This window comes from Rhagoletis pomonella, unplaced genomic scaffold, assembly GCF_013731165.1.
Source record: "Rhagoletis pomonella isolate Grant_MI unplaced genomic scaffold, Rhpom_1.0 Rhpom_scaffold_00006, whole genome shotgun sequence".
Taxonomy (NCBI): Eukaryota; Metazoa; Arthropoda; class Insecta; order Diptera; family Tephritidae; genus Rhagoletis; species Rhagoletis pomonella.
In genome coordinates this window covers 72,863,598-72,891,407 of record NW_023458560.1, presented here as the reverse complement: position 1 = coordinate 72,891,407, position 27,810 = coordinate 72,863,598, and the positions used below count along the sequence as shown (strand labels likewise).

At 36.3% G+C, this 27,810-nt stretch overlaps 1 protein-coding gene across 1 annotated transcript; it reads left to right on the top strand.

The window, feature by feature from the left end:
- The first annotated feature begins 1,385 nt into the window (after positions 1-1,385).
- LOC118741277 (homeobox protein aristaless-like) lies at positions 1,386-26,828 on the top strand. The gene is made up of 4 exons (XM_036473194.1): positions 1,386-1,833; positions 12,913-12,958; positions 25,469-25,731; positions 25,800-26,828. The coding sequence occupies exons 1-4, from the start codon at positions 1,553-1,555 to the stop codon at positions 26,401-26,403; spliced, it is 1,194 nt and encodes a 397-aa protein (XP_036329087.1). The 5' UTR covers positions 1,386-1,552; the 3' UTR covers positions 26,404-26,828.
- Positions 26,829-27,810: the final 982 nt, after the last annotated feature.

Below are 27,810 nucleotides of genomic sequence, written 5' to 3'. Positions count from 1 at the left end.
GAGTATGAAAATGTTCCGAATTGCTAGAGTACAGGACCAAATACATATTTATTTTTCTGCTGTACCCGATTTTAAAAACTTAAAAAAAATTTCTTCTAAATTATTTGCACTTAAAAGTAAACTTTCGGGCATATGACTTTCTATACTATTCTCTAAACAAATGCATAGCATACCTATAATAAAGAAGCAATGAAAAATGTTTAATCTTAAAGGAACGTGCAGTCAAAGTGTATTCACTTCCAATTAGCCCACTGTGCTAGTCCCCAGACGCAGCAGCAATTGCGTTAATTTAATATATTCTATAGTCGGTCGACTACCAAATCGGCAATGGTCTATCTTGCCACCTTCACCGCCTTCACCTGAAGCACAACGACAAAAACTCAACTGGCTTTTTCCACCTACCAGCCATTTTAGCTGGAATTTCATTTGTCGCTTTTGGTATTTTCCGCACGCATCTTTAATTTTCCCTTAAAATAGCAATGGGTGAAATGTCCTTATTTGGCTACAGTCAAGACAAATAAAAAAAAAGCCGAACAAAGGACAAGTGCAATTGATCACTCGACGAGGCAGTCAAAGTAAATGCAAGTGTGTACTTGCGAGCAAATGTATGCGCGAAAATACAAAGTCAAAGCAATGAAAAAAAACAAAAAGTAGACAGCAGCTGCGCATGCGCAAGCCTTGCGTTTCACTTTCGCTTGTACCTACGCAAACGTTTTCAGCTTGGTGCAGCTGTATGAATGATTTTATGGATGCACGTATGTACATACATATGTATGTATGAAGGTCGTCGATACGCAAGTTGTGGTATTAGTGTACTTATGTATGCAATTGGCAAGCGTGACCATTGCCGTGAATTTGCTTGTAAAGTGAAGTGCGTCGGCCAAGTGCCTCGCTACAAATTAGTTGATGCCTCTTCACTTGTCATGAATTAGTGAACTAATTAAGTTGTTGGCCAATGGCCAATGGCCGAAACCGGGTAAAACAGCAGAAACAACAGCAGAAATAGCTTAGGTTCTAAGAGCGCGCGGCTAACATACATATACATATGTATGTATGTAAGCGCGTGCATAGCTGCGCGCCTGCGCACTTAAGCATCAATAAGGCGAATGGATTTTCAATTAAGTTGTAGCTATGTTATGTCCACACGTTTCCGCTGAAATCCAACTTATTTATGGTGATGAGCTCCATTTCGCATTCAATCTCAGCAGCGCAATCTCAGTCAAGCGGCTGCTCGGCATAAATGCACGTCTACGAGAAATTCAGACTCAAAATTATTTCCACATAATCAAGAACAATTGTAAAAAAAGCACCTTAGTGTGTAAATATGTAACTCATCATCTAAAATATTTGTTTTGAATTTCTCTTTGCAGACTTTGAATAAAACAGCGACAGCGGCAGGATATGAAAACAAGCAAAACAAAAAAAAAAATTCCTTCTGCTGTGATCTAAGAAACCTTTAAACGCAGCGTGTTCGAAGACAAACTTAATTTCCATTGCACTCACGACCCGCACGCCCACCACTAACGGTCTCACCATTGCGCCCATCTGGATTATGGGCATATCCGAGGAAGTCAAGCTGGACGACCTACCGCAAGAAGCCAAATTAGCACATCAGGATGCCATGCCTGATCGTTCTTCGGCCTCCTGCATTGTAACTACCGGTGCTAGTGGCGGCACGAATAGTCCCATTTCGGATGCGAATAGCGATGGTGAACTAGATGATTATGCACCGAAACGTAAGCAGCGTCGCTATCGCACTACATTTACCAGCTTTCAATTGGAGGAGTTGGAGAAGGCGTTTTCACGAACGCACTACCCGGATGTCTTTACGAGGTGAGTTAGATGAAAAACTTTGTGTTGTTATTAAATTTTCGAAACGAAGATCGTATTATACTTGAAGCGGCTTAGTCCAGATATCGGGAGTGATGACACTCACTTTAATGTTAAAAGAGCAGGTTACAATTGTGAGAAATTGAAATTTCAAATTCAAGATTTTTTTGAATCTAAATATGTGCTATTTGGAATTTGAAAATCTTTGAAATAGAATTTTGTACTTATTTTTACCAAATCTCTTTTTCATCAAAAATCAAATATTGTCACAAATTTCAGTGATTTCTACAACTTGCACCGAGTCACCGATAAATTTAGCACATCCAATTTATAAACCTCTTGAAAATGGTAGTTGAACCAATTTGGAGCGCATTAAATTAATTAATTTATATTTGCTTAATGGAATTGCGATAATTTGAAACCAGTTCGTAATGATTGCTTAATTGCTTAAATATATGTATGTATTGACAGCAGCTATTAGCGAAGCATAAAAAGAAAAGTACAACACAATTATGGAACTGAACTGATTATACCCAATTGATTATTAGCGAGTTACTAGTTTATAATGGAAATGTGAAAAATATTATAAATTACGCATTAAGTACACTTTGTAGCAGCGAAAATGACCTAGTCCTATTACATAGAATATTGGCCCATACAATAGCACCCCCATTTCAAAGTGATATATATTTTTAGGAATTTTCGATTAAAATACAGTTCATTCTCTAACAAAACCCTATATAAACCCAAGTTTAAAACTTTGTAGAAAACTAAAAAAAATTCAACAAATTTTCACTAAAATTTCAAACTTTTTTCTCAGAAGTGTTAGAATTTTTTGGAGTATACAGTTTTATAGCCTATTAAATTTTAGTTCAACAATGAGCAAAGTTCAAGTGGCTAAAAATTACCGTTGATTTTTTAGAATTTTTTTCGCCGAAGGTGTTGCGGGTTTCTTCCATATAAAAATAAATTACGTTTATTCGTTATATGGAAGTAAATGCGACAAAAATACTGTATATTTAATATAATAGCGTTTTTGGTCCAAAAGTTTACATAAAAAGACTCAAAATTGGATTTTATCCATAATATTGAAAAAAAATGACTTCTTTTGTCTTGTATACTCAGTAATTTATAAATAATTTCCACCAATTAATAAAAACTAAAAAAAAAATTTAAAAAATTTGACAACTTTATTTAATTAAGTTTTTTTTAATAAAATTGTAATCATCTTCGGTGGTTTAAGTCCTACATAATTTGGTATTTTGACATTTTTTGTAAAGAATTAAATTTGCAATCACAAAAACATCACCAAAGCGAGTACTGATCGGTAAAATGTCCGGTGATAAATAATTGGCAAAAAAATGTAAAGAGAGTAACGAAAGATTGATACACTCTCGAATAGAATCCAAGAAAACAACTCAAGCACAAAATTTTTAAATTTTAGGAATATGCAACATATGAATATTTTATTCATCACTACATTACCTTGTCGAGTTAGTTCATTAGGTATAAAAATGTGTTAAAATGCCTTAATGAAAGTAGAACTTGTCTCTAATGTAGAACGATTAAGTCCAAATTCGTTAGCACTTTACTCATTTCCCATTTCTTTGAATAACAAATGTTTCAAAAATGTAAGATTTCAATAAATTTTGATTTCATGTTAATTGAACAAAAAAACCTGTGAAATCAAAAATTTTTAAATGGTGTACCAAAATGTATGTAAACATAATTAAGTGAATTAAAATACATAAAAATGTCACTTCTGCGTTGGTTGTTGTTTTTTTTCATTTAATACTACATTTGTTTTGACCCAGTTCACAATTACAAGTGCCCAAGCCGTGTTATCACATTAAAATGACATAAAAATTTTAACAACAATCCACTGCCACAATCACAACAGATAACAGATGCACAAAAAAATAAAAACAACAACACTTATTGGAAAAGGAAACCGATTACGGCCGGCAGCAGTCAAATCTTCGCACCAAGAAGATAATCTGTACGCGATCAGTATCGTTGATAACTAGCTGGCAGTTGATTTTATTTCACAGATATATACATATCTACAAAGCACGAAAAAGAAGCAATAAAAAAACAAGCTTCAAATTAAAAGAGTTTATAAATATTTCAATTTCATGCCTTCCTACACACACTTCATTAAGAAATCTGCGCTGAGTCAAACGATCGAAAAAGTGGTGTTCTCTAATTTAAGTATAAAAACGATTTAACACAAAACAAAAAAAAAAACAACAACAAAAAACCAAACAAGATACCCATAGAACTGCCCAAAAAACGGTGGATAAATACAGAGGGGAAGTTAAAGAGCACCCAATGTATACGACAATGTATTTTTAATTAATAAAATCGACTATAAAATTAAACACAAGCAAACAAGAAAGGTTAGCAGCGACTAACGGTTGCGAGAAGGGGAAAGGGCAGCGGACAGTAGGTGTTGCATTGGCAATGAAGTGAACGAGTAACAAAAAAAACTGAAATCCAATTTTCGGCTATTTATGCATTTTTATGTTAATCATTTGTAGTATTTCTCGTTAGCTTGCAGTAAAAAAGTGAAATAAATATAATCCGGCAATCAAGCGAACAACGATGACAAAAAACTTTTTTTTTTTTGTATTTCTTTTTAACAACTAAATCATTAATGCTGAGTATTACGCAGACGGCTGACGGCTGGAGTGTGTAGGTGTATCTGTGAAGAAGATCTTCTAAATCAGGCGAAATTTATGGAATGATGCACAAATTTATATAAAAAAACAGCATTATCCAGTTACCTAATATACACACATTAAAACTTTTAATCAAATATTTTGGTGTGCCAGTTTTAGACCTATTTCCGTCAGCCAAGCGGGTATATAAAGAATTTCACAGTTTAAAATCTTTTCTAAACTACGAATCAGTTTGTCTATCATTGCACTCTTTGGCAGTTTCCAGCGACGAACGCCGTACACTTCGTTCAAAAGTTGGACCATCAGAGTTTCTGTCACAGCCTATGGATTACGCCTAGTCAAATAGTCTTATAATCAGCTGTCCTCTCTCAACGCTTAACGAAACCCCCGGCATGCAGAGTTATAAAGTTCTTCTTTGCAAACGATTTTTTTGACGAAACTACATGCATAAAACGACGCGTGCAGAAAAAAGCATGTATCCTAACATGCCACCTATTGTACTGCTTTCATGTTCTTTTTAATCCTGGATGTTAAAGAGCTCAGTTGTTCATCTCAACAAATCGCTGCCAAAAACTGTACACCTAATCCTTGCAAAAGTCGGAACTGAGATACAAAAAGTGCTTCGACGTCTCAACCTCTCTATGGCAGGAAGGGTAAATGCGGTTGTACATCAGTCCTTTAAGTCGTTTCGTTCGATGAAAGGAAATACTCAGCACAACCTCTGAGACTGAGGGCAATATGAGTTTCGTCCATTTGCCATCTCTCCAAGCCCTCCCTCCAGTCATTGCTGAGCGAAATATTCATCCAGTTTATCATTATGGCTTTGATTTCCAAATATGGGAAAGCTGTAATTGGTTGCGAGCCGAAAACTACCGGGTTTGAGCCCTCTCTACCCCAAATGGTCAGATGTCTCATTACCAGGCTCTCCCAAGAGACCAGGTGCCCAGAGTTAGACAATTTCGCAATGTTTTCAAACATAATTTAGTCCTGCATCTCCACCTATTTTCCGCCACGTAGTCCATGGCCTTGGGGATTGCGAATACCTCGGCTTGGAATACCGAGACACACTCACCAAGTGAAAAGTGATACTTATTACCATTATATTCGATAAAGATACCAGCAATCAGTCGCAGCGAACTGTAAATTTTCAGAATATTTTCGGTAAAGATAATGGTGTCGTACCATCCTGGGGCATTGAAAAAAAACGCTGGTGTCTCGATCTCTCGACATTCTTTTTCATATCGGACACCAAATTTGGTGTCACACTTTCGATTGGCTTCAAATTTTTTTTTATGGGTTTTATACATTAAATAAGCTAACACGTGTTCGAGGAATTTTTTTTTTTATTTTTTTTCTTCAGAGATATGATCTGTCAAAGTTTGAATTTTTTCGTGTTTCTGACTATTCATGTACTTCTTCTAATCGTTATATCTCGGGTTCTGCTCATCATAGAGACTTCATTTTAACGTCGTTTTAAAGCTAAAGAAACGGGTTTAACATTTCTATATATAAGATGGTCAACATTGTCCTAAAGCTAACTTAGCTATTAACAGTTGAACTTTTTGAAGATTATTTGCATAGTGAAGACCAGTAAATTAGGGATTTAAAATGATACCATCGTATTCCTTGTTTAATTCTCTATAAAAACATGTTTAAAAAAAAATTGGGGGATTTAAAGAAATATTTTTAAAATGATTTTTTTTATGACGAGAGTCTAAAATTTTTTTTCGATAGAATACATATTTATATACAATATTTGTATGGCAGTCGATTAGTGCATTTGTACAGATTTGTACATTTTTATATTGAGCTATTGTTAAAAAATGTAGTCAAAAGATTGATTGATTTCAACCAATTAATTGTGAAAGGATTTGCACCAAACTTTGGCAAATACCCAATCGTGTGATACTGCCTTTAGACTTGTGTTTATACGTAAGTTTTTAAAGAATGAACTATAAAAAGCTAACCAAAATTAAATAACAGCAAAAATAAAATTTTAAAAATTGTGTTCAAATTTGGTGCGGCTATAATTTGTTCGACTACTGTACATAAGTTAACTATGATTACTCGGCCATGCTATCATAGTAGTACAATGCCACTAAGCGCTTTTTAAAGTTTTCAGGCAATAGCCTCATGCGATTATCGATTAAATTGTTTGTTGTTAGTGTGAAATATTTATTTTTATTAGTATTTTTCTATTAATCAAAATATGTTGAAATAGAAGTGAAAAAAAATTTCCGAGTTGCATAGTATCGATAAACATTGGTGCTCACATTTCCTGCCTCTGCTGTCGAAGGGAGTTGAATTTGTAACCTATATACACCTAATTTCCGGAGAAGTGAGACTCGAGAAAAACAGAAGGAGTATCTACCCTGATATCCGTAAGGGAACCATCAGATCTATTGAGCCGACCCAGCCTTTTGATTTCGTCCTTTCACCAATTAAGCATCTTAACCCGTATTTCCTCAAGTAGCAAACTTGGTGTAAATATGTGATTTTCGCTACAATTAATCAGATTTATACCAAAATTCGTAAATTTACACCAAGTTATATGCCAGTGTGCTACTTGAGTCACCAGATCTTCTTTTTGAGCACCCAGCATTACCTTAGCACCTTATAATAACTCCAACATCTGGTATTGCTTTAAAAGCTCTTCAAGGATGACATTCGATCCGTCTAACCTCTTTCAAAAGCTTAAATAAAAAAACTGGCTTTAACTCGCCGACCATTTACTATCTGGCAAACCTGTCAAAATTAGTATCCATCGCTCTAAGTAGTTTGTTTAGAAATCAAATTTTATGTATTTTTGGGTATGGCTCCCAAAGCGTTTGATTGCGAATCGCCTGCTTATTGCATAAAAGTGTTTTTGAAATGCCCAACCTATTCAAGTCATCAACTCTAATTAAAAGCACTTCATTTCATCCGAAAGTCAAAACTGATTACTGCGAATGAAACACAGCAACTTTTCCAAAGCTTCCCAAAACTTGTTCATGCTTTTTTTGTAAAAAAAAAAAACACACCGCCACTTAGGTGTCCATTATAGCAAATAATTACCACAAATTGCTGACCCACCCAGACACGCGTAATTGCAATGCAAATTTGCGTGATTAACACAAAATTGCACACAAATTATTTTCAAATTTCGTAAATTTACGCGGCGAAAACAGCAGCCGCCGCCGCATGCGCAGTGATTAATTTGCTGACCCAGTGACAAATTGCGTGCAATCAATATTAAATTGTTCAGCGACATGGAAGAGTGCCTAAAAAAAAAGCACACAGAAGAATGAGTAGAAGGTGAAAATTTGGGAAAAGAAGGAGTGTAAATGGAATGTACGCGGAAGTGAAATTGCGAAATCGCCGGGAGCAACAATAAAAGTAGGCGGTTTGCTGCGCTAGAAGGTGGCCTGCGCACTCTTGTCGCCAGCCTTTTGAAAAGTCCCATAAGCAAATTGATTTCTTGCCTGCCACACACAGGCAAAAACGATCAATTGTGGCAAAGTGTGAGGTGGCAACTTTGGCTGCCAGAGTGTGGCCGACAAAATATTTATTAACGTCGCTAGCAAACACCTGCTAATGATCGTGACGAGCGAAAACTTCAGGCCAAGCAATGCACGAAACATATACATACGGGTGTGTATGTGCGCGCATGTTTGCATAAGTGCATCCCAGCCACTTACGAGCGTTGCAAAGCAGCTTCTTTCCACCTCACCCAAATCGCCTTTTCAATGCTGCCGCATCATCTGTGCGTACGCCAACGCCAACGCCAACGCCGCCGCCATCAAATTATTGCATCCATCAACCGCCGTCAAAGCTGTCGATCCGCGTCGCACTTGCACTGGCATTCGCACTCACCCACCGACACGTTGTTTGCCTGCCACGCAACCGGATCTGACGAAATTATAATCAATTAATGTTCGCGCGAGCGCATTAAATTACACACCTTATGCCCATTCGCTAGCCATGGCTGTGGCTATAACGGCGGCTATGACCGGCGGCTATGACCGTCGGCGGCAACACAGCAGCGCTCAACGTAATGCCGTGTAATAGCCACACACACACAACAATTGAACGACGACACCCGAACACCACCAAACAGCCGGCGGACCAAAGCAATGCAACAACGAAAGCATCCATTATCCTTTGGTTACGCGGCTGGCTGTGGCGATTTCGAAGCGCTGAAACAACAGTTAATGCGTCAATTTGCCGCTTGTACAGCACACGGATACAAAAAAAAAGAATTACGCTGGAAAAAAAGTCACAATGCAACTAAAGTTACCGCCGTTTTGCCGTATCCAACGCACGCCGCGGCACCGTCGCCACGCCAGTCAACGCAATTTTGAAATTTAATTAAAATAAATTCAATTACAGAAAACATGGAAATCCATTAAGCAAATTATCGTCATTACCAATACGATAGTTGTTGTTGTTGTTGTTGTTGTTGTTGTTATGGTTTTCTTCATCATATTACAACGCTACGCGCTGCGCTCGCAAAAACTGGCTTCTGGCCCCAAGCGACCCAAGATCGCCTTTTAATAGCATCGTTTATTGTATACTTACACACATAACTATGTACTTACTTGTGCTTGCATACCTACATACATATATATACGTACATGCATTTTCATCTGTTGGCATCGCTATTTGCTTTGCGGAGCGCAGCTACATTGGTGTGCCATGCAACATTGTTTTGCGTCGCTGTAAATTGTTGCCAAATGTATGGTGTTTATATAACAAATTAAATTAAATTGATTTTTAACATTTTTCGTTTCTCAAATTACGTTTTTTACTTAGGACTACGTTTATGATTCGCGAAAGCCAAGTAGTGCGTCATTTGGGTTCGTTGCTTAAGTCTTTTGTTGTCTGGCAAGTAGACGTGCGATGTTGCTCTCTGCTTTTTGTTAGATTATACTACATATCAATATAACAAAAGTGCTCCATTCAATTTAATATTAAAAAGAAAACTATGTAGACAAATAATAAAATATGGAAGATCCAAAGCTTTCCTCTTACTTATTTCAAATGATATTTTTAACATTATTAATAAGGTGCCGTGTTGCGCCGCGACCTCTTCGTAGTCTATTGTATGTACTATTTTTGTCTTTATGTATGTGAAGCATTTCAATATATCGAGCACTTTCGCATACATGTTGTTTCAAATTTGAGGAGTTCCTTATACATGTATCTCCTTTGATTATCAAATTGAATGTTTTAACCAAATTATGATTACTGTTAGCCCTTTCCGTGGGCTAAACAAATAACTTTCCTGACTACTGTATACTGAGGTATCGGTACGGTGACCATATTTACGGCAGCCGAAGACGGGGAAAAAATCAGGGCAATTCTGGCTAAGATAGTAAAAGTCTGCAGAGCACAGGCATGCCGCTGGAAAGATCCGAGTTCGAGACTCGGGCGTCGCATTTTTATTTTTTTCTTTTTAATTGTTTTTCTCTTTAATTAATTGGGAAGAAATAATTTTTTTGTTATTTCATTTTATTTTTAAAAATATTTTTTTAAATTATTTTTGTGTTATTTGCATTTTTTAAACCCACTTCAAAAAAGGAGAAGGTTATAAATTCGTCGGAATATTTTTTTTTTGTTTTTTTTTACGTGTTACCTCATAACTTTAGACCGCGTCAACCGATTTCGATATTCCTTTTCTATTGGAAAGGCGGTCTCTCTAGCATGGTCCCATTTGGTTTAGATGAGATCATTCGATCATAATGAAATTAACGGTACACGTAAATGTGTATATGAGAATTGAAGTCGGTTATGTTTTTTTTTTTGTGAATATATGTCAAAACATGTGTTTTAGCATGATACAAAAAAGAAGGTAGTTTCAATAAACAACTTTTGACGGATAATAAAATTTTTTGAAGTTTCATAAATTGTGAGTATTATCATCAGCCTTGCCACTTTGGTAATATTAAAACAATAAATCGGAGTATTTTCCTTCCAATATTTATACCAATGTAATAATATTTCAAATCAAAAACCATCATCAGTACTTGGTAATTTTTTTTTACTTACGTAGCTCGCACTATCGTCGTATAAAGTACAAAACCGCGTATCAACAAAATGCAAAACCGCGTATCAAAATAATACAAAACCGCGTATTGAGGTTGTATAAATTATTTTCTAGAGAGTAAAAATACTCATATTTCAAAATGGTTCTCTTTTTATAAAGCAATCACATTTCTGGCTAGTACATATATTTCCGGACGAATGGATAAGGCTTGAGCCAAGAGCTTGTGTGAGCAAATCCAATTATTGGCAAAAAATGTCTGTTACGCGGTTTTGCAGAACGACGATACGCGGTTTTGTACTTTAAACGACGATATGGAAGTATAATCTTGATCACTTTCTTCATGCGTTCGGAAACCTAGTCATCAACCCTATTTTCGAAATTATGTAGCCGGCATAATTTTCAAGTCCATCATATTCCACATCTTTGAATGTACTAATAAAATCTTCTGCTTTAAAAAAAAATATATTTCTTCTAGTGATCAGGTAGCATGAAATTTATGAAATGTCATAATTTTATTAAAAGTCAAATGGTTAACAACAACAACGAATGTCATTAAATGGAACTACCTTCCTTTTTGTAACATGGGTGTTAGTCGAAAGAGGTTTACAATTTTTTTTATTGTTTTCTTTTTTTTTTACATGAAAACAGCATGCAATGAACTTTTTTAGAAATGTCAAACAAATTTGTTTGCTGTTACTTCATTAATTAAATTAAATTTACATTTTATTCAAAAGTTTCTTGCATTCCGGTTTTAATTACAAAAAGGAAAATAGTTATGCTGACTATACACGGGGCAACCGTTGGAGCAGCGTGTTGAGGCAACCTGAGTTTTTTGTTCAATACACACATGGAAACCATTACGGCAACCTCAGTAGTACTTGCCAATAAAATCAATACACAATAATACACAGGAAGTAACCGACTCGGCAACCAACTCTAAATAACCAAATAACTTGATTATCGGGCGACGCTAGCGGGAACACGAACTTTCAAGAGGAACAATGTCACACACGAGGCGACGGTCGAAGCAGCTTGCCCTGGTTGCTTTAACGTTTGCCTTGTGTGCAGTCAGCATTACTTTTTGTTTTCATTTAATCAAATCTTGTGAATGACCTTAAGAGTAATATTTTTGTTTTCAAGTTCTTTAAAAACTTTCCCACTCACCAATATACAATTTTAGTTTAAAAATTAAATTTTCAAAGTAATTTCATGTGTTAGGTTTAATTTATACCAGTATTAACACAATGTGGTGCAATTTCAACGTGCAGTCCGTACACACTGCAAGGGTTTTGCAAGACTTGTAGAATATCTGAGATATGCCTAGTATATAGGGGGCTTATATCTGTGTACAGTTTTCACAAAAGCTACTTGCTGATGTGAGAAGCCAGCTGAGACTTAACTGTCATCATTGATTGCAATTTTAGCTTTGAAATTCAATAGTCAGTTCTTCTGATAAGCGACCTACAGGCCCAGCATTAACATCATCGATGACAGTTAAGCCTAAACTGCAGATAGATAGCGATGAAGATAAACCTTCGATATACAAATTGTAACATTTGTGTAGCGCCACCATTTTACCACACATGCAATCATTGTCGATCTAATCATCTAAGCAGCGGCTTGTGTAAACAAATTTTTATAATTTGTCAGGCTTTGCAATAACGAAAAGTGCAAAGTGCAAAAGCAGAGCTGTGACATCGTGTGCCATATGCGCCCGGAGTAGTTTTAGTTTTATTTCAGTTTTTATTTACATTTTATTACTTTGTGTGCTAATTGAACTATTTGTGGGCTATATACATATTTATGTACATATAGTTTTTTTTTTTTTTTTGCTTATCCAGCGCTCTCACAAGTTTCTAGCCGACTTTGAAGTTTCGCTGTTTTTTTATTCCGGCGGCGCAAGTACTAGCTTGCAATTTAATTTAATTGCATTTGCCACTCGCAACTTGCCACTGCCATATTAGCATTTCCTGCTGAACTTGTGCGCTCTCATTTTGCTTTATGGTTGTCAATTAGTAGCTTGTTTTTTTCATCATTTTTTTTTCATCATTTTTCTTGCATTCGTTGTAAATGTAGTCGTTCGAGTTTTAATTAAATTTCTATTGTTTAATTGGTCTCAACAGTCCATTATTCAATTAACCATATAAATTGTATGATAATCAATAATTAAATGATTGCATAGATATTTGCATTTGTTTTGTTTTTTTCTTTTCTTTCTCACATTTGTGTTGACTTTTTTCTTCAATTACTAGAATCAATACTTGTATAAATGTTTTCTGTAAAACAAAAAAAAAACTTGTTTTATACCAGTTCAATAAATACTCGTATGTACCATAAATAAATATTAAATACTTTTTTTTTTGTATTTATTTGCAGGGAGGAATTAGCCATGAAAATTGGTCTAACTGAGGCGCGAATACAGGTAAGAAATTTATTAAGAATTACACATTCTTTTTATTTCACGAAACGTAGTAACTTTTTTAAATATATTCATAAGTGTGTATATATATATACGATGCTAATCGATATTCTTGAAACTAAAGCTTATTAATATTCCCGATGTTTTGGTGAAGCATTTTCCTACTACACGTATTACTATATGTGTATTCAGAGCTGTAGGACCCCTCTAACTGAAATTTTCTCAAAATTTACATTCTTACTCGTAAGAGTATGGACTGTCTATGTGACTTAACCCTTATGCAAATCGCACTGAGCAACAATTTTCTGGTCATTAGCTTGGGCGGAATGTTTCCAAATCAGCAAATCAGGATGCAAATCCTAGACCCAAATATTTTTGCATTCCCTAATCAAACTTTTTTTTTTGGATGGCGATATTAAGTTTATAATTTTTTGCCCGAGTATTTAAAGAATAAATGGAAAAAAGAGTTAAAATTCATATCGGATCGAAATATATAGTTTAACTGCATTTTCCCTGCCGAATAGCGAATTTTAAAACTTAATCGACAATTTGCCTCCGAAAGGATTTTAATATGCCAGTTAACGCTTGTTAGTTAACGCTGACGCCTTTGCGCCTATTAGATAAAGCGGAGGCATTTTTTTTTGGTATCGACTCAATCCGACAAATGATCGTAGCGCCAAGAAAATAATGTCTATTCAAATCTTCTCTTTTGATCCAAATGATAAAGCATAGTCTTAGTCCTCGTTTCCTGCCAATTGCCGGCGGTTGGTAACACCAAGTGAAGACAAATCCAGCGCATACCTTACCGTTCCTCTGATGTATTAGGGTGGTCCACTCTTTTACGTAATTTTACTAAATTTTCTATTAAGGAATGTTTTTTATCTATATAAGTACTTCACTCCAGTATGATATTTTCCACAGATTAACCATTAAAAAAAAAGTGCTCTCAATTCAAGCTCTCAAGAAGGACCCTTAATTTTGCTAATAAACCGAGCTAACTTATTTTGCACTTAAATTCAGAGAGACCAACTTTTCCTGTGTTTGATTCTATGACTAATTTCTTTCATTTTACACATCTTCAATAGCATTTTTCTCCCAGCGAAGCAGGGGCGGATTTTTCCTAAGGCCCAAAAATACACTAATGGTAACAAGCCACGCAGGACCTAAAGTAAATACATGTAAACTCAATACACGGACACTTCACCCTTAAAAGCTATATGGTTTTAAAAACACTCAGGTCTAGGGAACTTTATAATAAATTTGATTTCGCTACTAATCTGACGAAATTAAGCACATCAGAATTTGAAGAAAAAGCCAATGTATTGCAAATGGTTTTTTCTACAGACTTAGAAGACAAATTTTCAGAAGTACATATGTATGTATCCACCTTCGTGTCCAGTGCAGTTTATCGGATGTGGATCCGTTGTAACATTTACCCAAACTGGACATCGCTCTTCGTATGTGCGAGTATTTACTGGGGTATTCCGAAAGAAGTAAAGTCGGAAATTTATTGCTCTCATCCCCTAGAATTGTTCTATACCGAACAAATATTTTTATTCCGAAATCAAAAAAAAAATATTTAGAGGTCGCCTAAAGATTTCAATGTATTTTATTTGGGGGAGAAAAAACAATTTTTCGTAGAAATGGTATATAATTCTTGAAAATCAATATTTTTTGATCAGAAAACTCTCTTCTCTCACGGAGATTTTCGTGTATCATAATGGGCTTCTGCTTACTTAACTACCTACATAACCGTTTGCTTAAGATCTCTAAGATTAAGTAGCTTGCATGCTGTTTAATAGCTTTAAATTTACTTAGACCCAAATAAAATTTTGCTGCTAACTAGATTCTTATTCACCGCGCTGGGTTTATTTAAATATACGTATGTATGTACATATGCCATTTATGTACATTTGTATGTACTTGTATATGCAAAAATTTAATGGATTAAAAGATTGTAATAAGCAAATGTGAAAATCATTACATTTATCACACTTCAGAGGATGTTTTGCAATTTGTTTGTATACACGAAACCTCGCCAGTAAAATAAAGCAACTACCAGCGGTTATAGCAATCAAATTACTGCAACAACAAAAACAATTTCAAGCAGCAGCAACAGCTATAGCTATAAATAAAATACAAAAATGCAAATTAAAATGTTCATCTGATTTCAATTACAGTAATTGACATGCAGATAATGATGATGGGGGGCAATGATAATGGCGAGCGGGAGCGGGAGAGAGAGAGCTGTGCCGCTGGCGGCAACTGCATGTAGTAAACTTGGTGGCCCAGTGTTGATAGTTTGATTTGAATGCATTCAATGCAAATTGCAAATTGCAAATTGCTAAATAATAGAGCATGTCAAATACAATTAGATGTGTGTTTTTATTGTTGTTGTGATTTTTTAAATTCGTTTCTTATTTTTTTTGATTTGCATGCCTGCAACATGACTACTGCAATTAATTATCTGCAGTTTGTAGCGTTAAATGAAAAAATGATTTTGAAGCAAAAAAGTAGCCGGTATGCAAGCAGATTTTGTTCTTTTGTTTAGTAGAGCTTGCACTTAATTCACAAAAAGAAAAAATTTTAATTAATTTTTGCAAATTAAGTTGTGGCTTGCGACTGCAAAAGCTATTAGCTTTGCAAAATCTAGAAAATTGGTTTTTCCATTTTATTTATTTCACTAATAAGTATGCTATTTTTTTTTGTGGAGATTAAGCCCCGATCGCCGCAAAGCCAAACCAACCCTTCAACATACAAAAGACTTAAGACACAAACTTGATATTGAAACCTATAGCAGCTTAGCTAAATTCTATTACTCACAAATACAATTTAATGCTGCCAGTCATAATCACCACCATTAGTGGCAACTCAATCAGTCTGCACATGCAATGCTGCAGCAACAACTAGAAGATGCTTACATACATACATATGTATGTATGCAGTTATGTATGTACATACATATGCATGCTTATACTTAGTTGTGTGGCAAAGCCTCCTTCAACTTGATATTCGCGGCTATTCGTGCTGGAACGTAATTCGTTGCGTTAATAAACTCACTACCGCAATAATGACAGCTGCAAACAAAAGCAAAGAAGACATACATAAATAATACGAAGACAATAACATTGATAATTACATTCAACAAACGGCTTGATTTAAACATTTTTTTTAAAGCAAATGTGCACCTAAGGGTGTCGATGTTTTCGGCTGCGGTGAAAGAGTGAAAAAAAATGTTAAGTACTTAGATTTAGCATTAAACTTCTGAATATCTTTTTGTACTTTCCTTACCTTCTCAAGAGACGCTGCTACAGAAGTATATTATAAAAAGTTCTTGAAATTATTATTAAAGATCAAAGAGCGAAAGTGCAAGAGATAGAGCTAAAAAAGGAATTAAGTAAAAGGTGTTTGGCAACGCTCTCTGTCCAATTGTTGGCTTTTGTCTTAATTTTTGAAAGAAAGTCAGTCTCGAAATGATCCTAAAATAGGTCTGAACTTCTTCTTCTTTGGGTATGTAGGTACCTAAGCGATATTGGCGAGTTCAACAAAGCACGCCAGTCGCTTCTCCACCATGCTAGCTGACGCCAATTCGAAATATCAAGTCAAGTCCTTCTCCACTTCGCCTTTAAGAGCAGTCTCAACGGATGTTAACATAGCCCTGAACTAGTCTCAAATATTCCATAAATAGCTTCGAAATGGTCCTGAGATATGCACCAGTTACCCACTGACGGAGCCCCCATTCCTTGCGAGAGAGAGAGAAGCAACGACCACATCACCGTCAAGCGGTGGTGAGTTTTTGTTAACAAGATAATCCCATTACATGGGTCGTGTCAGTTAATACGGTCTCCAATTTTACGTCGGTGGATAACTACGGCCATAGTCCTGAGGAGGCGCGAAAGGTCGATAAAGTCATGAATTTGTTCCGTAATAACCTCCAACAAGTCTTGAAAATGCAGAGCGCAGAAGACGTTGACGTTTGGTTGACGAAATGTTTGACAGATCTGCAGGTAGTTTATTAGAGTTCGGCATGGGTTTCTTCATCTGTCATCCCACGTCTAATACTTCTTTGATCTGAAACCCCATTGGCAGGCTAGTACTGAAGTACCAAAACAATATAATGTGGTCAGTGCTGTCTTCTAAGTAAAGTTTAGTTCCATTTGCTAGTTTCCCTAAGTCTGAGGATAATTTGTTCCAGTTGCCAGTGAAACATCGTACTAAGCCCGTTCAGAGCGGCGCTTTTTACCGCTTCCAATATGCCAGAGCCTTGAACCAAATACTTTCTTGTTATTCTCTGTGTAGTGTATGGCATTAGGGTAGATCATCAACAAACAAAAATTGCGGTTTTTCCACCGTATTTATAAAATTTATTATACTTGAATACCTGCCAAAATATTTGGGAATAAAATTCGGAGATTTACGTAAGCTTAACCGATTTGAAAATATCTCAAAAAATGTTATTACTTTGATAACGTTAATACATTTTTATGCAGACCTTTTAAGCTTATGGTATGAGGTGATTTTTTAGCAAAAATATTTTTATTTATAAAAAAAAATCGATTTTTGGAAGTATTTTAAAATAGCTCCAGCTCACGTAAATCTCAATTTTTATCCGAAACGTTTTGGCAGAATTCTTAAACTATCCTAAATTTTATATTTTTGATGGGAAAACATTAAAAATTTTTTGTTTGTATGGGGTGATGAACCCTAATGTGCATATAATCTAAACATTCCGTTAAGAAAAGAAATCGTATGTATACTTAGGGGGTATAAAATCGCAGCATCCATGCCGTTGCTGGTATAGTTTTTTTTTATTTATTTTTTTCTTCAAGTGTTTTTCATTACTTACATACTTCATTTTTTCAACATACATCACCTACAGATAATTTTGATATGCAGCACATGCAAACATACATCTGCACGATGCATTTCATTGTTAATGCCGTAGCTCTGCCTTCAGTTGGCAGTTTTATTTTTGCCTGCAACTAATCGTAAATTAACGCTAATTAGTTAAGCCGCTGGATAATTGCAAATTAACCGCATCAACATAATACCAAGCAGCATGTGCAAACATATGTACATACGTAAATATATGCTCATGCTAACAATTGTTAGTACATAGATATGTTTGTGAGCTGCATACAAGCATGCCATGTGCCATTGCTATACATTCATACATATGTATGGCTACAAACATGCATCGGTATTTTTGAATTACTTTATGCCGCCCCTGTTAGCCTCCCCTCCACTCACCGACGTCGCATAATCACCTTAGCCAAGTGCATTAATTGATTCTGTGAAAAGTAATCACATCAACACATCAGAGCGAGTGTAAACAGTACACTTGTAATTGCATGGCCTGACATGCATACATTTTCGCTTTATACATACATACATACATACATACAGCAGATACTGACTACAGGTATGTGACTTGACCATGACTTTGTTGCACAAGCGCATTAATGTTATTATATGAGTTGGTGTACATAGATTTTAATTTATTATTCTAAAATGATTTTTTTTTTTTTGCTTCGTTGATAAAGTAGAGCGTTTAATTTTCTTATTAATCTAGTTTAAATATAAAATTATTCAAGGTTGGGTCTTCTTCTTGTCTGGCGCTGAAATCAAGTAAGCAAATTTGGCGAAGTACTTGCTTTATAAATTCTATTAACAATGAAAAAGCTGAAAGGAAAATATTTACTAAAATATTAATTGTGCGACATGAAAGCGGAGATTGCGCCGAAGTTCACTAGAAATTTATTATGCTGTGCTTCAATCATAGCTATGTAGCGTCTATGTAGCACGTCTTCCAATTATGAAAAGTAGCAAAGCCAGTTACTGTTGAAATTCGACGATTTTGTCTAGTTTTTTAAGAGCGTTGGAGATGTTTTTAAACTTAGCAGGTCGTTTAACTTATAAGGTACCAAATTGCTTACCGCAAACTCCCCTACTTTAGAACTAAAACGTAACCATACATTTTGTATACCTTTGAGGGACTTGGAATTAATTCGATACCTTCAAGTTTGTCAATATATTTCGATAACTTGATACCTATCGACAACTCGATGAATTTAAAAAAAAAAACTAATAAATCAATAAAGTTCGAGAACTCGTCAAATTTAAATAAATAACTATCGAAAAATATCCATAACTGCGCTTTTCTAGGGCCCTATAAATTACGATAGCGCAAAAATTTATATATCTCGATATAAATCGATAAATCGATAAACTTTGGATAACTGTATAAATTTCGATACCTCGATTAATTTTGATAGCTCCATATTTTTCGATATATATCGCCAAATTTCTATAACAAGTTACACCCCGGTAACTCGAAAAAACTCGATAAATCTATAATAAGTGATAACTCGATAAACTTATATAACCTTAGAAATTGCGATAACTCGATATACTTTAAAAATTCCAAAAACTGGGATACGGTGAAAGCAAAAATTTCGTTACATAGGTAAATATTGATAGCCCGATAAGTTAAAAGAAATCGATACATTACGATAAATTTCATAAACTTCACAAATAATGATAATATAATAAATATCAAAAAAAGAGATAAGATTCATTAACTTAACAAATTTCGATAATCCGTTTATTTTAATAACTCGATAACTATCGGTAAATTTCGATCACTAAGTTTCTGTTTCTCTACAAATTTCGACAACTCAATAAACATTGATCACTTTGAAAAATTCTATACATTACGATAACTCAAAAAACATGAATAACTCGATAAGTTTTGATAACTTTAAACTTTGGTGAGTTTTTGATAACTAGATTTATTTAGATTTTTATCGTAAAATTTCAATGAACTTTGTTACCTTCTTATTTCTTATGTATTTCTCTTTGTTTTCAATTTCGTCTTTATTGTCAATTTTGTCTTCACTTTTTTATCTTTATCGGAAATATTTAAACGCCGAATTTGACCGTAATTTTCAAAAAAATTTTAAAGAATAAAAACTTTTCTCGTGTACAGAGAAATACTGCCTATGATTCCATCATGAAAAATAAGTAGAATATTTAGATCAGTACTTTTTTTGATCAAATGCATAAATATACAATTTTATCTGCGAGTCTACGAATTAACTCGATGGTGCTTTGTACTTTTCTGAAACCGAATAGATGATGTCTATAAATTTTCAATCTTCTATAATTGAAAGGAGACTGAAATGACAGGAATCTCTGGACGATGAGTAGTAAACTAATGAGGTGATATGATTCGGCGAGGTGGTGATACTTGAAAAGAACTTATAAACGTATTTGAGTTCCTGTAATGGAAATGGTATGTACACCACTAGTGAGGCATCGAAGAGACCACCCTCTTTGGCTAACTCGTCTACACACGTGTGTCCCGGGGCCCAATATATTTAGGTGTACGGTTTTGGCCAAAGCTAGTCTTCTTATAGCCTTTCTAGAATCCACGACTTTCATCGAATTTATATTATATGAGAGTACAGCCCTAATGGCCACCTGAATCTTTATGTAAATGTTAAATTCGTGCGGGTGGATTTCCAGTAGTATCTCTGCCACTTTCTTTATTTCAAAGACCTTGGCTTGTTAGATACTGCAGTGATCTGCAGTGTACAGCTGATTCTACTCGTTCATCGATTTCAGAATCATCTATGTATATGTGTGTTGTGTCTCGTCCACGCCCTTACATCAACAACCTCAATTGTAGCTTCTAGAGACCTTTCGAAAGTCAGGCTCTATTTGATCTGGCAAGGATGGTGCTACTAACACTGCTGTCCGCCGGTGGCAAGCGTTAAATTGCGTGGAGCCGATTTCGGTGTTGTCCCAAGGTACCTATTATACTGACCACTGAGCGCCTTTAAACACTCTGCAGCCTTTTAAGGTCGTCTTCTGTTTCATTTACTTCACATTATACTAATATCCTTAACGATATCCAATGTGAATAAGCGGGTAAAAGTCCTCAAGTGCAGCATTTTCCTACATGTACACAGTGCTTCCAAGGCCTTCCCTCCCCCGATGAGTCCATTGCAAAACCGCATTTGTGGTTCCTTATATTCTTCCTTTCACCGAGAAGTGAAACCAATTCGTCGTTATGATGAAGGCCCAAAAAAACATTGAAGCTAGCTTGCAGTGACAGAACGTATGTCGATATAACCCCGCGCATGGTCATACGTACACTCTCGATTTCTTCTGCTTAGTCGCGAAATTGGGCTAAGTCTTTTCTTACCTAATTTAGGCCATTGGCATCAAATTCTACAAAAATAATTTATAAACTAAAACTACTTGGAAACTCCAATACCACTTTTCGGTTAAACCCTTTAATGTTCATACTGAACCAGATAAACTTACTCCATAAACAAATAAAAGATCACACCACAAATTTGTAACCACAACGGTATTTAAAATTCCGGGAAGTGCAAATAAAAATTTGCCACCATAAATCAGCCAGTATGTAAGCCAGTTAAAATAAACTCCATTCGCCCCATTTCGAAACTCACCATTTGCACTCAGTCAGCGCCGTCATTTAGCGACGACGCAGCGTACCATTGTAACACCTTTCCCCGCTTTGGCACTCCATTTTCAGTGCTCATTTCAAGGTGTCAAATGTGCTGTTTGTGAGCTGCCGTTGCGCCGCTGAAGTCAGGCATGGCTTTTTATTTAATTGACCAACGAGCTCATCTTTTTAAAACCACTTAAAACGCTAATAACGCGCCCATTTACCACAAAAACAAGCGCGCGCGCACGCACACACACACACACACACACACACGCATTAAACCCAATATACAAGCAAACGCTTTTGCACATCGCCAACGGCATTTGTCGCTTAATCAGCGCAAATTTACATACACGCCAGTCGTGGCGAGGCATTTACATATGTACATATGTATGTACATACATACGAGTGCACACGTAACATACATAGAGGCTGTTCGCCACGCGCATGCGCACGCTCACGCAATAAAATGTGGCAGTCGAGTGACCGCAAACAAACAAGCCCCACAAATAAATGAATTAACACAACTCACATAAGCAGCCATATACGCAAGTACATACACACACACACACAGAGGGAAGACTCGAGTCGTGCAGACGTTCGCCATTAGGCGTTGTCCGTTTGCCCGCTTACCCCCGTCGCCAAAAGCCACCAGCCACCAGTCTCTTGCCACCCTGCTGCTGTTGTAAAGGCGGTGTTTGTGTGCATGTGTGTTAGTATGTAAGTGTAGAAAGCAGGTTTGCGACGGTTTGCAATTGGCAGTTGTCGCCGTCGGCTATTGGCGGCGCGTAATTACAACGAGAATTAATGACAAAACAAAAAACAAAATTGAATTAACAAAACGAGATGAACTAAGTGGAGAAAATAGATATAAATATGTTTGTATGTGTACTTTTGACTTACAGTGTAAGTGGGATAATGGAGGACTGATTGCTGTGGTTACTCATTGGCAATTTGATTTGGGATAAAAAATATTTTACATTGTGGAGTTCGAATTCGATTTTTTTTTTCTTTTTGGAATTTGAAAGAAGATATCGAGCCCTAACCGCCAAAAAGGGGTAAGCGGCATTTTTTTCAAAATTTATTTTTATAAAAAATTTCGATTACTTCTTTTTGGCGGTTTGGAGTCCATATAAAATGTGTTTTTTTTGGTGGATTTCCTTGGTGAACCTTTTCTTTTCGTTGCAAGCCCGCGGGGGCGGAAATGGTGAATGTTATTCAATTTCAACCCTCTGCTACTGACGGGACCGAAGTTTCCTTATTGCACTGACGTGCAGTCGCTCAGACACCAATTTTCCAGATCAAAATATATATATATCTATTAGATATTTATTAATAATTTTTTTTTTTGCATTTAAACCTTAAAATCTATCAATATTTTAAATACTCATTAATTATATGTCGGAAAATAGGCGTTTTTAGTAATCAATGCTATTGAAACTCAGGAAAAATGTCAAACCTTCGGTGTCTGTCAGACTAGCACATCAGTCACAGAGGGTTTCTTCCAAGTTGACAATTAAAGGGATGGGCAAACTTTTTCTAAGTTGACAATGAAAGGGATGGGCAAACTTTCTTCGAAGTTGACAATAGAAGGCATGGGCAAACTTTCTTCTCTTTTAGAAGAGACAATTTGTAGCACATTCTTCCTTACCCACTGTCACAAACGTAGAATTGCTTGTCAGTCCTAACCAATCATTTTAAGGAGTTTAAAGGTAACCGAAGAAAACCTTTTTTTTTGTCCATCACAACCCGACTAAAAGATATTCATGCAGGACTGTCCTGATCTGGAATACATACTAATGTTAGGTAGTTCTTCTTTATGTTATTTCGTAATGAGTAAATTCTATAAGAGAAAGGATATATCGCACGTTTAATAATGTAAAGAATTTTTTCAAAATTTCAATTTTGTGGTGAAACGCAATCAAAATTTGATCAATTCATACAGTTGGTATATAAAAGACAGATAAAAGGATATATATCTTCGCCATTTTTGGGATTATACATTAAACACATTTTCTTTTACAAGCTCATAAACTATATGATGAGATCTCAAAAAACTTGAATTTTTGAATTACGTTTGTATATTATTAAACGTGCCTTTTTTATTCAAAAGTCTTTTTTACGACGAAGTCGGGACGTATACGTGTAATTTGACAAGAGTCTTCCTGTACTCTGGCCCAAAAACAATTTTTCGTACTAATGTAGGAGCACTTTCATACATATAGGGGAGCCATAAACATAGCCAGCATCCTTTTTTCTATGATCTATGGTTATGTTTTATTCTGTCAAACTGGTACTCGCGCTTTTTTGCAGTCATAATTCTTGTCAACAACTTTTTTTTTTGTTTTTTTAATTATTTGCTAATTTTTTTTTTGAAACGATTCTAACTTGAATTTTATGAAATTATAAAAAATAATACTAATTCCCTGAAAGATTCATGGATATGAAAAATATAATCTGTAGATACAGTGGCGAAAATATAAATAGGGAAGAAACACTTCAACATTCCTTGCCTACTCCCCATTCGATTATTTTTTAATGTTTATTATTTTTTTTATGAAGCTCGTTATATAACAAATACCAAATTTTTATCAAAATTTTGTGCTTTTTAATTAGATTTCTTAGAAACATTCAATATGCATTTTGTTAGCCCATTACATTTTTTTTTCGGAAGGTGATGCTCATTTTCCCCATGCAAAAAAATTGTCAACCTACTTTGTATGGAAGAAAATGCGCGAAAACTGCATGCTCAAAGTTCTAAAAATCTGATTAAAAATTTTAAAATCTTGATAAATATAAAAAAAAAGTAGCCAAAACTTGCTAAAATGCCTTTTCCCTATTTACATTCTCGCCACCGTACATATTGTGTGTATACACTTTTGCGATCATTTTTCAAGTTTTTTTCTCTTTGTTTTGTCTTAAATAATAAATATATTAAACGGTGTTATGTCTTTTTATTTTATAAAAAAAAAATGTATGTTCAGAGTCGATGCTTCAGAAATGTCCCGATTTTTGTCCACAGTAATCTGGTCACCGTAATCATAGCCTACTAAACAACCTGTTTCCGTTACTTCGAAAATTAAATATCAAAATCTACTTCTTTTGAGAATTCTATGCAAAAGACTTACTCAGCTGCCGCTTAGCATCTTATCAAGCTTTGAGTCAATAACTTTTCGATCATTTTTTAAAGAAATTTTAAAATGTAAATATTTCATAGTAGTAATCTGTAAGCACTCTCAGCCGCTAATTGCTTATAAATTAAATTTTCAGCTGAAAATCTCAAACTTCCCCCACATTCCGCAACGCTTCCTCCAGCTCTGCCGGAGCGTAATCCTTCCACCGCCAGTGCATTCTAAAACCGAAGAGGGTGAGTTAGCAGAAGTCCACTTGCAATCGATGACTGAAATTATTTCGTTCAAAACTAATTAATTGGGCGTGTATTTTGGAGGCTACGCCACGCCCACATATTTGCTTTACTTAGCTACCGCCTGCTGGTACATACATAAGTTCATATCGGCATGTCGCCACTGTGCGCATGCGCCACAACCACAGCTCCGTACGCTCAGCACAGGAGCGCTCTAATAATAAATGTTGGAAAAGATGTTGAATTAATTAAAACGATTCTGGGCAAATTGCAACACGACACTCAAGCGAAAATCGAAAATACCGCGAGGTGTGTGTGTGCGTTGATTTCAATCCTCCGCCGCCGCCTATCTGCCTGCTTTGCTGGTATCTCGTTACAAAACGTTGGCACTGCCATATCTCAATGCCGCCGGCACAACGCCCACTCGCTGCGGCGACTGCTGTGCTGCGGCAATGCTGCATAGCTGCAGGAAGTGGGCGTCGCATTTCCCCATTGCAGTTTAATTTTTTAAATCAACTTTGGATTTCATTAATTAAAATTGTGCATCTTTTATTTCCACTTATGCATTTTTATTTGTGTGCTTTTTTTCGCTTGTTGTTGTTGCTGCTGCTATACTCTTTGTACACACTCTCATTAATTTTCTTTCGTTTTCGTGTTGCTGCCGTTACAGGTTTGGTTCCAGAATCGTCGCGCCAAGTGGCGTAAACAGGAGAAGGTGGGTCCGCAATCACATCCATACAACCCATATCTGCCCAGTGGGCCGGGCGCCATGCAAGCCGTTGTCGGTCCGACATTGCCGCCAAATCCATTCACACACCTGGGCTTCAATTTGCGCAAACCATTCGATGGTCCGGCCAATTTTGCCGCCTTTCGCTATCCGCACCTGTCGGCGGCACCAATGTTGCCATCTGGATTTTACAATCAATTTCAAAGGTAAGCGAAATATGGAGTATTTTCATTGTCTAACTTAAACTTAATCGTTCTTCTTCTTTTGTTTGCAGAGCACCACCCCACCTCCTACCCAGCATGGCGAGCATGTACTCGCCCACCACCTCCTTCCAAACGCTGCTGGCCAACATGACCGCTGTGCCACGCCATCCGCCGGTATCGGCACAACTTAGCGTCGCCGCCGCCAAGCCACCTATGCTCATTTCATCACCAGAGCTGCATTCACCCAATCACCTCATGTCTTCGCCACCAATTTCGCCGACTTCCATGACAATGCAGTCGATGGCACCGCCGCCGCAACTACAACCGCCGCCACCCCCAGAGGCACACTCACATGGGCCACCACCACCACCACAACAGCAGCCACAATCGGCGCCCGTGATCACAATGCCGATCAGCATGCATCAGGCTGGGCAACAGCCGCCGCCGCCGCCATCAGCACCCACAAGTCACTCGCACTCGCACTCGCCGCTCCAGCTGGCGCATTCGCCGCAACATCAGCAGGCGTCGTCGTCATCGGTGTCGGGGCCACGTACGGCCACACCGCCGGAAGATCGTCGCACTTCGTCGATTGCGGCATTGCGGTTGAAGGCGCGCGAGCATGAGCTCAAGTTGGAGCTGCTGCGTCAGAATGGACATGGCGATGTGCTGAGCTAGTTGATGCTGCAGTTGCTGTTTGCGGAGAGCTTTCGTTGGGAATGCGCGTGGAAAGAAAAAGCAGAGAAAGTTAACATATCATGAAAGGCAGCAAAAGAAAAGAACTGAGGAGATGTATTTGTTACTTAAAACCAGTGCAAATTCTAAGCGATTTCCAGTGTAACGGAATGAAAATGTATTAATAAAAAAAAATTTAGTTTTTAGTATTTTACGAGTTTTAGGGTTGCAAGGATTCAGTTGACCACTTTGATGTATGTAGAATAAAAAAAAAATAAATTATTTCCGTTAAATGTTATAGAATACATAAAACCAGTGCGCTCAATGATTCCATTCTAAGTTGTATGTACTAAGTATATAAAAAATATCTGAATATTCCATTAGGATTCTACTAAATTTATTTAGCCTTTTAAAATTGAATTTTATTGAAAAATGTAACAAGTAATTTTAGCATAATAAAGTTTTTGTGATATTCACAAAATATACATATTTAAATATTGAAATAAAACAAGAAAAAGCAAATAATTTTCACTTTATTCTTAGGAACTAATGATCTCCCTGCACCTCGAGGCATTGTATTACCGCTGTTTTTTCGCAGGAGTGGTCTTTGGTGAATCAGTATTTTATCTTCATAAAAAGGGTAAGTTATGTTACGCCATGTTATGCTATGTTATGTTAGCTATGTTACGTTACGTAATGTTATGTTTTATTATTGATGTGTATACATCTATGGTTTCGGTAGGGGTGAATTTTGCGAAGCTGTAACACATAGCCCAGCAGAAAATTTCGAAAGGCTGCGCATGTGTAATGCAGCAGAAATTTTTTGATTTCAATAGAAGCACCCTGTATTGACTTGCTATTGCAAATGGTTGCATACATTTAGGCATATGAAGAGTAAATGATATGAACTAATTTGTTGCAAATGGTTTTGATATGCGTAGCATGATTTTAGGCATAGGCTTAGTAGTCTATTGATAAAAAAGCAATGCGAAAATTTCAGAAATACTGAAATCATTTTAACTGGGTCTGGTCAGACCGTAAGCCGAAGACTTCTACCAGAGTATCCCGGGGTTGTCAAGCCCGTAATTCCACTTGTACAGCCAACTGATGTCCTACACCATTTAGCCATCTCTGCACCCTCGCTGCTACATCCTTGCATTTGGCTTCAGCCGTTTATCCACTACTACCATCGCAGTAACATCCGATGATGGTTGCCTTATGGGGGCATCTCAGAGTTTAAAGAGCCTATCTTACAAGGCGTTCTGAAGCGTAGGCTCAAAAAATGGTCCTTTTGGGATGCCTCCTGCAATTAGTTAAATAATTAAAATATGTATGCACTGCAACCTTGTTGGTCTATTGTACGCCTCCTGTTGCCTCCTATGGTTGTTTTAGAGCTTCCGCTGTGTCGCA

Coding starts and splice junctions, on each gene's coding strand:
- LOC118741277 (XM_036473194.1), top strand. CDS start 1,553: ATGGGCATATCCGAGGAAGTCAAGCTGGACGACCTACCGCAAGAAGCC. Junction 1,834..12,912: donor TACCCGGATGTCTTTACGAG/GTGAGTTAGATG, acceptor ATTTATTTGCAG/GGAGGAATTAGCCATGAAAA. Junction 25,732..25,799: donor TTTTACAATCAATTTCAAAG/GTAAGCGAAATA, acceptor TTTTGTTTGCAG/AGCACCACCCCACCTCCTAC.